Source organism: Petaurus breviceps, unplaced genomic scaffold (assembly GCF_028583685.1).
Source record: "Petaurus breviceps papuanus isolate PSGF00001 unplaced genomic scaffold, PetGlider_PUasm1.0 90919, whole genome shotgun sequence".
Classification (NCBI taxonomy): Eukaryota; Metazoa; Chordata; class Mammalia; order Diprotodontia; family Petauridae; genus Petaurus; species Petaurus breviceps.
Window position 1 is genome coordinate 18,578,476 of NW_027187378.1, and position 10,728 is coordinate 18,589,203.

General features: G+C 38.5%; 1 protein-coding gene across 1 annotated transcript; it reads left to right on the forward strand.

Moving 5' to 3' along the window:
• Positions 1-2,162: 2,162 nt before the first annotated feature.
• On the forward strand, positions 2,163-9,785 carry LOC138152176 (transmembrane protein 69-like). Its single transcript, XM_069075960.1, has 3 exons — positions 2,163-2,331; positions 8,417-8,547; positions 8,826-9,785. Exons 1-3 carry the CDS (start codon positions 2,163-2,165, stop codon positions 9,510-9,512), a joined length of 987 nt encoding a protein of 328 aa, XP_068932061.1. The 3' UTR covers positions 9,513-9,785.
• Positions 9,786-10,728: the final 943 nt, after the last annotated feature.

The window sequence follows — 10,728 nt, forward strand, 5'->3', positions numbered from 1 at the left end:
CTGGAGGACAGATTGAGTTTGAGTCAACTTTTCACCTCTTGTAGAGTGTAGCAACTCTCTCTCTCTCTCTCTCTCTCTCTCTCTCTCTCTCTCTCTCTCTCACACACACACACACACACACACACACACATACATACATACACCCACCCACCCACCCACACTTCTCTCCCTATGTTCTCTCCTCCAAATCACCATCATCAATAGGCACTGTAGCAGAAGCCCACATCATCATCCAGTGAGGAAAATTCAGCTGCGAGGTCACTTAAGTCAAGTTGAACTTGTACATAGGAGAGATGGTACAGAGATTAGAACTGGGCTGCTATTCAAGGTGTCAGTCTTTCCTCTTGTCAACAGTGATGCAGTCACTCTTAAGTCAGGTGGATAGATCATAAGCCATAGACAAATTCTTAGGCTATATTGTTAAATATCCTTCATAAAACAAAGGGATAGCCATCTTTAAAAAGAGAATTAAACTGAATGACTCTAATTGCTTTTAAAGTATACATTACTGCCCATACAAACATTTGTCTGTCCTAGGTGACATAATGGATAGAATATTGGTCTCGGAGTCTAGAAGAAATGAATTCAAATTCTCCCTTACACTATTACTCTCTGTTTGATCCTTGGCAAGTGACTTAACCTCTCTCTGAATGAGCTTCTTCATCTATAAAATGGGAATCATAATATCTTCAAATTTACATGGTTGTTATGAGAATCAAATGAAATGATATGCATAAAGCACTTTGTAAAATATAAAGCATTATCATAATTATTATTATAGGAAATATATATCATATTTAGGTGAAAAGAACCAGTTAAGGTATTCATCAATATTTGGATCTTTAGCTCTGTCTTTATTGATGCAAAATAAGCATCCATTCCCAAGTAGCAACTAGTCACAGTCTTCCTCAGTCCTTATAATTTACAATTATTTTTTCATGGGTTCATTGTTTATGGTCCATTTCTTGAATCCTTACATTTGGTCTGTGTTACTACAAGTTTGCTTCACTTTGATTTGTAATTAATACCTTTATTAATGTAGATGAAGTTTTTCCCTGTTATTTATAGCTGTTATATATATATATATATATACATACATATGTAAAGTTATGCATACATTTACAGCACTTAGGGAAAAACAAACTTTCCCTCATCCTGAAAAGTTTTGTGACTTTACTTTTGTCTCTTACTGAAAAAATGCTAATGGAAAAACCTCTATGAACCCCATGAAGATAATGGCATCAAAAGCAATGTGCATCATAGCTTGGCCTATAAAAATAGTGTATGACACATGCCAGGATGACTGAAGTCTGGCTTTGTTCCTTCCTGCCCTATCTATATAGATAAATTTTAAAATAGATGCACCAGGCAGACACAATGGTCTTTTATAGAAATATGAAATGAGTCCATGAGGGCAACAGAATGCCCATTACCCTTGAGGTCAGAAAAATATTAGGCATAAAATCCCTCAAGGTGGTACTTCATGCATTATGTCAAATTGGTACAGATACATAAACCCAGATTGCTGCCTAGCTGGTGAGCAATGCATTATTATAAATCATGACAGTCTCTGACAAGGCAAAGAGAGGTAAAGAATTCTGTGAAACTTTTTAGGGTACAATTGGAACATAACTTTTATTTATAAATAATATTGAGAGGGAAGCTCAGCACATTTTCAGCAGAGTCAATAAAAGGTCAGGATGAGACATTTTTCCAGCCTAAGAAAACTTAGGAGTTCAAAAGGAGAAATCTGTGACAGTAGAGTGGAAGTCTGTCTGGAAAGCACAAGCAGACAGGCAGAAATAGTAGCAGCACCAACAGCTTTGGGAGCTCTCAGCTCAGAGATGGCAAGGAGATTAGACAATTGATCAGAAAGAGACAATAGATGCCCTTCTGTTGCAACTAGGTAAAGCTGGCACTGATTGACAACTCTATTGCCTATATGTAATTCTGGATTATATTTCAGGGTGGAGTCATTCAGTTTAATTCTCTTTTTAAAGATGGCTATCCCTTTGTTTTATGAAGGATATTTAACAATACAGCCTAAGAAATTGTCCATGGCTTATGGAATGTCTAATGAAATGTCCATGGCTAATGAAAGTCTGTCACATGTAAGTAGGGGCCCTGGTTTCAGTTCCAAGGTAAAGAGAATGTGAGTACCTATGGTTTCAGGGGACCAGGGACCCTTCCTGGATAAAGACCAGAGCAAAGACCAGGAGTCAGGATCATACCACCTTGGAAGTACCAAAAACTTTCACAACCACCGAACTAGCTCTGAAAATAGTGACATAAAAAAGCCTAGAGCTTGGGACAGCGCCTCCATACCCCCAGGTGAGAAGAGCAATCCAAGTTTGACATAAAGTTCAAAGTCAAGAAATAGAGTAAAAATGAGCAAACAACAGCAACAAAGAATTTGAACATTAAAAAGCTACTGCAGTGTCAGGGAAGACCAAGGCATAAACTCGGAAGAAGACAATACAAACCAAGCCTCAAAGAAAATGCTAATTGGACCCAAATGCGACAAGAATTCCTGGAAGATTTAAAGAAGCTGATAAGAGTACTAGAGGAAATATTGAGAAAAGAAATGAAAACAACACAAGAAAATTATAAAAAGAGAATTAAGAGCTTGGTAAGAGAGGCACAAAAATGCTGAAGAAAACATGTTAAAAAAACATAATTGGCAAATGATAAAGGAGGTACAAAAATTCACTGAAAAAATACATTTTTAATGTTTCTTGTACAGTGCTAATGAAGAAATCCTTGTAACAACCTTCTGATCAGTTGTTTGACCTTCTTACTGTCTGGGCTAACAGCACCTGAAGCAGTCACTGCTCCTGCTGGGCTCCTAAGGCCTACTCCTGGTTTATTGGGGCTGGGTCTATGCTGTCATGCTCTGCACTAAATTGTTCTCCACTCTCACCTCGGTGTAACAGACCTCTCGCACAAATATTCTAAATTGCCTTTGGCTGGAAAATTATTTCAATCAATGTTTTTGTAAACTATGCCACTTCTGGAATTGTTTACAGCATTATTTAAAGGTGTTCAGAGGGTTTTGGGGAGAGTTCCAGTGAATTGCTGCCTTTACTCTGCCATCTTGGCTCTGTCCTTCCTCAGTTTCTTAAAGTTTACACAACTAATAATAAATCAAGCCCTGATTTGTAGCATTTGAAAATTTCTGACGTGTAAAATTCTCACTAAAAATTTCACAGTCTGCTCAAGTCAGGAAGACCTAGCTCCAGCTCACCTAAACCCCCACTAATTTTGTGTTTTATGTCAATTCAGTGAGTGTGGCATTTGTGTTTTAATTCAAGTTATTGATAAAGATTTTAATTAGCAAAGATCAAACCATATCCTGGAGTATTCTACTGGAGAATTCCTGTCACATTGACATTAATCTACTAACAACTATTCTATCAGTTTTTCCATCCAACTAATTCTATATCCATATAATTATATTTTCTGTAATTCACTTCTTCTTGTATTCTCCATAAACATAGTATCAGGTAAGTTATCAAAAATTTTGCTAAAATTTAGCAATCTGAGTAAACTATATCAACAGTGTACCTCTGATCAAACAGTTCAGTATCCCTATAAAAATCACATTTTTCTACATATCCCTCCCTTTTCCTCCTCTCCTCCAGAATTTTGTTCCATCTGGAAGACATGTTGACTCTTTATAGTCCAAACCCTTCATTTAAAAGATGATGAAATTGACTAAAATAAGTAAAGTGAATTGCCAAAAGTCACACAGCTATTAGCAGCAAAAACAGAATTTGTCTTATCTTGCTTTTTAAATCCATGGTGATTTCCAAGCTTTTCAAAAGTTAGCTGAGCAGTGAGCACAATTTTCCATCTTTAAATTCTGCTAAAATGTTGTACTTACAGGCATGATTAACAGTGTCAGACTTCTGCATGCCCACTTCATCTTCCCCACAGAGTTACTTTTTCAACTCTGGTGCCCTCTATATCAAACACACAGGGATCGTCTAATCCAACCTTCTCACTTCCCCTCTGCCATCATTCAAGCTCTTCAACCCTTTTCCATCCACATGAAAGAGCCAAACTTTGCCAGTCAGGGACTAAGAAAGGAGTGTGCAACTGTAAGTGATGAAACATAAAAGCCAAGAGGGAGGTAGTACCTACAAGGTTAAGAGGATGAAAGGAAGCAAGATGGTGAGGAGGGCAGAAAGAGCTCCTTTCAATGTCTGTCCTGCCCTTCCCTACTGCCAGCTAATCCATTACTTATAATCTAGCTGTGGCAAGAAGCAATTAAAGATTCCTGTAGCTTTGAAATTCTGCTTTTTATTCAATTTATGTCACATGACAAGAGTGTGGGTTATAGATATGGAGTTCTTTGAGTTTTATATTGTTTGACTCTACTAGACTCATGAGTCAAACATAATTTTGGGACTATGGAATATTCCCTCTACTTCTCTTCCTTTCCTGTTTGCATAGAGTCCCTATATAATAGGTGTCTCCCCCAAGTTCCTTAGTTAAAAGCAGCTTAAATATTTCTTTGTTGTGGTTTGAATTTAGGAGAAAAATTGGGGAAATGGATTTGTTTAGATGTTTTATTATCAGTTGCTTATTTTATTAAGATGACAAAAAATCATTGTCTCCTCTCTATATCTGTCTAGATATATTCAAACACACTTGTTCTTGTGTGGACCTGAATCATGGCAAAGTTACAAGACTAGGAGTAAATAAAATTGAACAGATCTAGGCAAGAAGGGGCATCTTCAGTAGATTTGGTCTCAGAGCACATTCTGATTGGCTGATACCACACTAGCCACACCTCTTTAGAGTAGTAATGTGATGTAGCTACCATTGAAAGAAGTTAAAGTGGGAGATAGAAGAACATACATTCTCTGAGAACCATACAGAACTTTCAACTTTCCCAGCAGTCTTATGTAGAATTTCAAGCAAGTTTGGCTGTCCCAGTGATCCAAAACAAGTTCTTTATGACTTGTTCACAAAAATTTCATGAATTTAATGAAGAGTCTACCAGTGAACCATTTTCCATTAACACACAGACTGCCTGCTGATTATGTGCCCTACATTTGACACTTATAAGCCTTTTCATCAACTTCCCATACCCACCCATCTCCCTAACAGTATCTTACACCCTCATAAGAGAACCTTCCCATTAAGAATGGGGACAAGGCATTTTGGGAACCCTGAGAATGGCTTACAAATTGAGCATCTGACTACAACTATATATGAGAATCTTTGTTCTTTCTTTGGGATATTTATAACTACACCAAACATAATATTAATATTCATGTTATTAAAAATGGGAATTTCTGCCACTAAAATAAATACGTTTATACAATTAATATTAAAATAGTTCCTTTATGCGACCCCTGAGCATCATTTCTGGGAAAGTTGAAAGTTTGCCATGGTGCTCATAGAATGCATGTCCTTTTATCTTTCAGCTTTGCTTCTCTCTGGGTAGCCACACCATACTACTACATTAAGGAGATATGGCTAGTGTGGTATAAATAGGAATTTTTCTAAAAACATTCTAGTCTCTTAGAAAAATAACAACAACAAAAAACCTTCCCTGACTCTTCTGCCTCATAGAAGTACCATCTCATTTCTCTTCTCCTTTTCACCACCAAACTTAAGGAAATAGAGCATGAGCAGTGTCTAAACTCTCCTTGTTATCCCCAGTCCCTTGTAAGGTGATTTCTAACCCCAGAACTCTACAGAATGGTTCGTCCAAGGTCTCCAATGACTTCTTTATTTTCTTATTCAATTGTGTCACTTAGTGTAATTTTAAGATGAGTTTACAAGGGATTGAGGCTAGTGAGGAGAGTTCAGATACTGGGGGAGATATTTGATCAGTTATTTCAGTTGTGTCTGACTCTTCTTTATCCCATTTGGAGTTTTCTTACAAAGATAATGGAGTGGTTTGCAATTTCCTTCTCTAACTCCTTTCTATAGACGAGGAACTGAAACAAACAGGGTTAAGTGACCTGCCTACAGTCACATAGCTAGTAAGTGTCTGAGGTCAAGTTTGAAATCATGAAGATGAGTCTTCCTCATTTTAGTCCTACACCAAAGACAATTAAGATTGAAGCCCTGACCTTATGGAGCTGATAATGTGTCAGGAGGCATACAGAAAATACCCAAATATATACCTGCTTATATGCTCTGTGTGTATACAGGTGTATACACATGTATTTTTGTATTTATGTGTATATGTATGTATCTACATTCATACATATGTATGTATCTTAAAAATAACTTAGTAAAACTTAACACCCCACTATGATTTTACCCTTGCACAAACCCAACTCATAAGGATCTTAGTATGAAAGGGTAGATGGACAGGAAGTACACAGTAAACTTCAATATTCTTTAGCATTTTGGGTCATCCATTGGACCACAAAGATGGGTGAAACATAATAATATATCAAAATTTGGGGAGACGAAAAGAAATAAGAAATATCATTTCCCATTATTTATCTGTAATTTTTCTCAAAGAAGTGCAAAGCTATGATCATAGGATCATAGAGTTAGAGATAAGAGATGACAAGAGAAAGATAACCTAGTCTAAAACTCTCATTTTGCAGGCAAGGGAACTGAGACCAAGAGTGGGAATACGACTTACTCAATACAACAGTCAGTGGTCCATCAGGGCTAAGAATCAATGTCTTCTGTCTTCTTTCTCATTGCTACTGCTTCCAAAGGACATAAATTTGTCATCTTACTGAATTCTTTTGAAGATTCAAAAAGAGAAAGCTTAGTAAGTAGTAAAGAGTTCATGTAAATGAATATGAGGCCTGCAGCTCCTCCATCATCCATCAATGATTTAATTTCTCCAAGGAAAAAGAAAGTCAAGGATCCACTTAAAGCTGACAGGAGGATTGATCTCTTCTGAACCAAGAAAGATAACTCAATGAATCCTCTCCTTCTGGGAAAGCAGGTAGTGTACAGGAGGCTGAGGGTGGGGAAAGAGCGTAGCACTCCATTGCTGACCAAAGGAAACCTGGGGCCAGGAGGCTATTTTGCAACAAATGTTTGTTGTTGCTGTTGAAAATGCTTGTGTCACCTGGAAGGGGTGACATATTAAACCATTCTTGGCAATGAATACCATGGGCACAGATTATTCTACTGCCATTCTAATAAAAAAAATAGAAAATTGGTCTATGAAGGATAAAAAAGATTTGAAAAGAGAATAAGTATTGCTAGGTAACATATTCATAGCTAGAAAGGAACTTTGAAATCATTCAGCCTAACCTCATTTTACATATGAAGAAATTGAGGGCTAAAGAAGTTGTGATTTGCCAAATGTTTGAACCCTGGTGCTCTGTCTCTTAAAATTCATTTCACCCTCTTATCACTCCATACTTACCTCTCCCATTGTTTTAGGCTAGTGTTATTTATGAAGCACATTTTTAAATAATTTATTTGTATTATGAAAGTAAAAACGAACATTTTGATACAAAAAGCAGAAAAGGATTATATATAAAATGATAAACATCTTTTTAACATAAGTTATTTAAAATGTATATCTGTAGCAGCAAGCACCCCAGCGTCCCCAAGGTGGCTGCCAACACATGTTATTAGATCTGCTTTGCTAAAGGAAAGCAACTCAAAATGGGTTAACAAGCTTACTTTAATCAATCAAACATATCATTTACCTTGTTCAGGGGAAAGTCAGCACCCCAAACTTCAGAATATACAGAGGTTAAAAGCATAAGTTACAAGAACATTTCATCAGAGAGCCTTCCAAACTGTCCAACCATTGCATACATCCATACCTAATCCCAGTTACCAGAGAGGGAAGCATCAACGTCTGTGTTTTCAAAGCCTGGGGGCTCTCTACAGTTGCCCATAGTCTCATCTGGTCAAATCACACAACACTTCTCAAAGTGAATCCCTAAGCAAAGCCTCCCATCAGGGCTTATATAGCCATCTACTGGGTCAGAGAATGTAGCAACCTTTTTGACCCACTGCCCAAAAGTATCTCCTAGAAACAAGCCTCCCACCACAGGCTCCTGGTGCACTTAAGCCTAGGGGCAGGGAAGACCTTAAAAATTTACATTCCTATAACAATATCTAGCAATATAGTAATAAAAATTTCTTGCCTCCTTATGTCCTCTTCTGAACTTATTTGTCCCTTATTCTGTGTAATTTAAAAACTCCTTAAATGATGTTCTTTTCTCTTTTTTATGATCTTCATTATATAATAACTTACCCCACTCCAACCCAAATAGAAATTTTCTCTTGTAATCAGTATTGTCAATTAGAACAGATCAGTGCATTGACTACTTTTATAAATCTATGTGTTTTTTTTCTGAACTATTACAGGTTATCTTTCTGTCAAGATGGGGGAAGCATGCTCAATTCCATCCTAAGAACTCATTGTTGGACTCTGAATTAATGAGAACTCTGAAGGCTTAAAAAGTTGCTTTCCTCTGCCTCCTCCGTGCTTGCTGTCGAGCCTCTTCCCAGGTAAAGGGGCTGGAGCCCCTCCGGTCTGCTGCTCCCCGGGCCTGGCCCTGGGGACCAGGGGAAAAGCCTCCTTCACATGCAGAGGTGGGGGACCCCGGGTGCGGAATCGTGCACAGAAGGCTAGGTCCCGCGGGTTGGGCTGAACTGCTCTGAAATTCTAGATTATCGGGGCTGGCGGAGAGAAGGCAAGGCCGGCCTCTCCCTTCCGAGGGTCAGCCCGTGGTGCACGTTACGCCGATCACCGGCCGTCGGGACCTGGGGAGGGGTAGCCCTTATCTTTAGTAACAATAATAGTTAATAACTAGCTTTTACATAACCCTTAATGTTTGCTAAGCGCTTTACGGATACAACAACCCTGGCAGATCCTTAGCGCTTCTCTGTCTGTGGCCCGGGTTTCTGGGAGGCAGAAGGCAGGAACCCCGTGTGTCCCCCCTTTCTTTCTGAGACCTTGGCTTCCTGCATCCAGTTCAGGGTCCGAGCATGGGGCTAAAGACGATCACACATCCTCCCGACGCTTCAAGAAGAAGGCACCTGTGGTCCCCAGCAGGCCACCGCCCACTCTCTCCTACCTGCTGGACACCCCAAAGCCAGCCCTCTATGTGGCTTTGACCGGATTGGTCCCCTTTGTGGCCCCACCCTTGGTCATGATGATGACCGAGGCCTATGTACCTGTACTGGCGTTTACTCAGATGGCCTATGGAGCCAGCTTCCTGTCTTTCCTTGGAGGGGTCAGGTGGGGTTTTACTCTGCCAGCAGACAGTCCAGCTAAGCCGGACATCATGAATCTAGCCTGTGGTGGGGCCCCACTGCTGTTTTCCTGGTATGCCTTCCTTATTTCTGAGGGACTCACTGAAGCCATCATCATGGTGGTCATGGGCTTTGGGGTGGCATTACACAATGAAGTCTTTCTCCTGCCCCATTATCCTAACTGGTTCAAAGCCTTGAGAATAGTGGTGACTCTGGTGGCATTTTTTTCATTTGTAGCCACTTTGAAAATGAAAGATTTTTATCCAGGAACTGGCCCTAAATGTCCTGGTCAGGCTGAGTGAAACTCACTCTCCTGGCCCCTTATGAGCAAGCAGACTATTAAGAACCTCCTTCACATGCTCACAAAGGCTGTCTTGTTTGTCTTTGTAATTCCTCCATCTAGTGACTGCCCCTCTCTGGAGATCAGGTCTCTTCATTAGAGTTGCCTGAGACTCTGACCCACTATACTGTTTTATGTGTCCCTAGGCTGGTGCTCACAAGTTTATTTCTGCTATTGATAAGTGAATTATAAAGACTTTTAAAAAGATCCAATAAAAAACACAAAGTATCCTTTGGCTAGGGAAAAAAAAAAGTTGCTTTCCTATACGTTATTGTAGTCATTACATAAATTATTCTTCTTTTTGTTTATTTGACTCTATGTCAGTTCATATAATTCTTCCTAGCAGTATATGAATCTGTCATGTGTGTCATTTCTTTTGGTGAAATTAATAATAATAAAAATTAACATTTATATAGTACTTACTATATGCCAAGCACTCTGCCAAGAACTTTACAATTATAATCTCATTTGATCCTTACAACCACTATTAAAAGCAGGTGAAATTATTCCCATTTTATAGATGATTAAGTGACTTGCCCTGGATCACATAGCTAGTAATTGCCAATGCCAAATTTGAACACAGGTTTTCCTGACTTCAGGCCCAGAACTCTGTGTACTGTGCCACCCAGATACCCCATAATATTCCACTAATGCATTTACAATTTGTTCAGTCTTTCCCTGATTGATTCAGACTAATTTATCCCCAGGTCTTTACTATAACAAAAATATCTTCCCTACTTATTTTTATACATGATTCCTTCCATGTTGTCTTTGATTCTTTTGGGTTATTCATCTAGCAGTGTTATTGCTGAGTTAAATGATTTGTGTGTATTAGTGATTTTTTGGGGGGGGAAGAGTGTAGAGTGTATAGTTTCAAATCGCTTTCTAAATGGAAAGCCCCAACAATTTGCCACTATGCCCATCTTCTCACTGCTCTTCCACTAATTGCCACTTTGATTTTTTGTCATATTTGCAAATCTGATGTGTATGAGTTAGAATTTCATGATGTTTTAATTTAGGTTTTATTTATTAGTTACTTGAAGCATGTTCCAAATGTTTGTTGATAGCTTGCATTCCTTCTTTGCAAACTTCACAGTTCTTATTCTTTGCAAATTTATCTATCAAATTAACTAATATGACAGAAAATTAAAATGATAAATGTTTAGTGAATGTGGGAA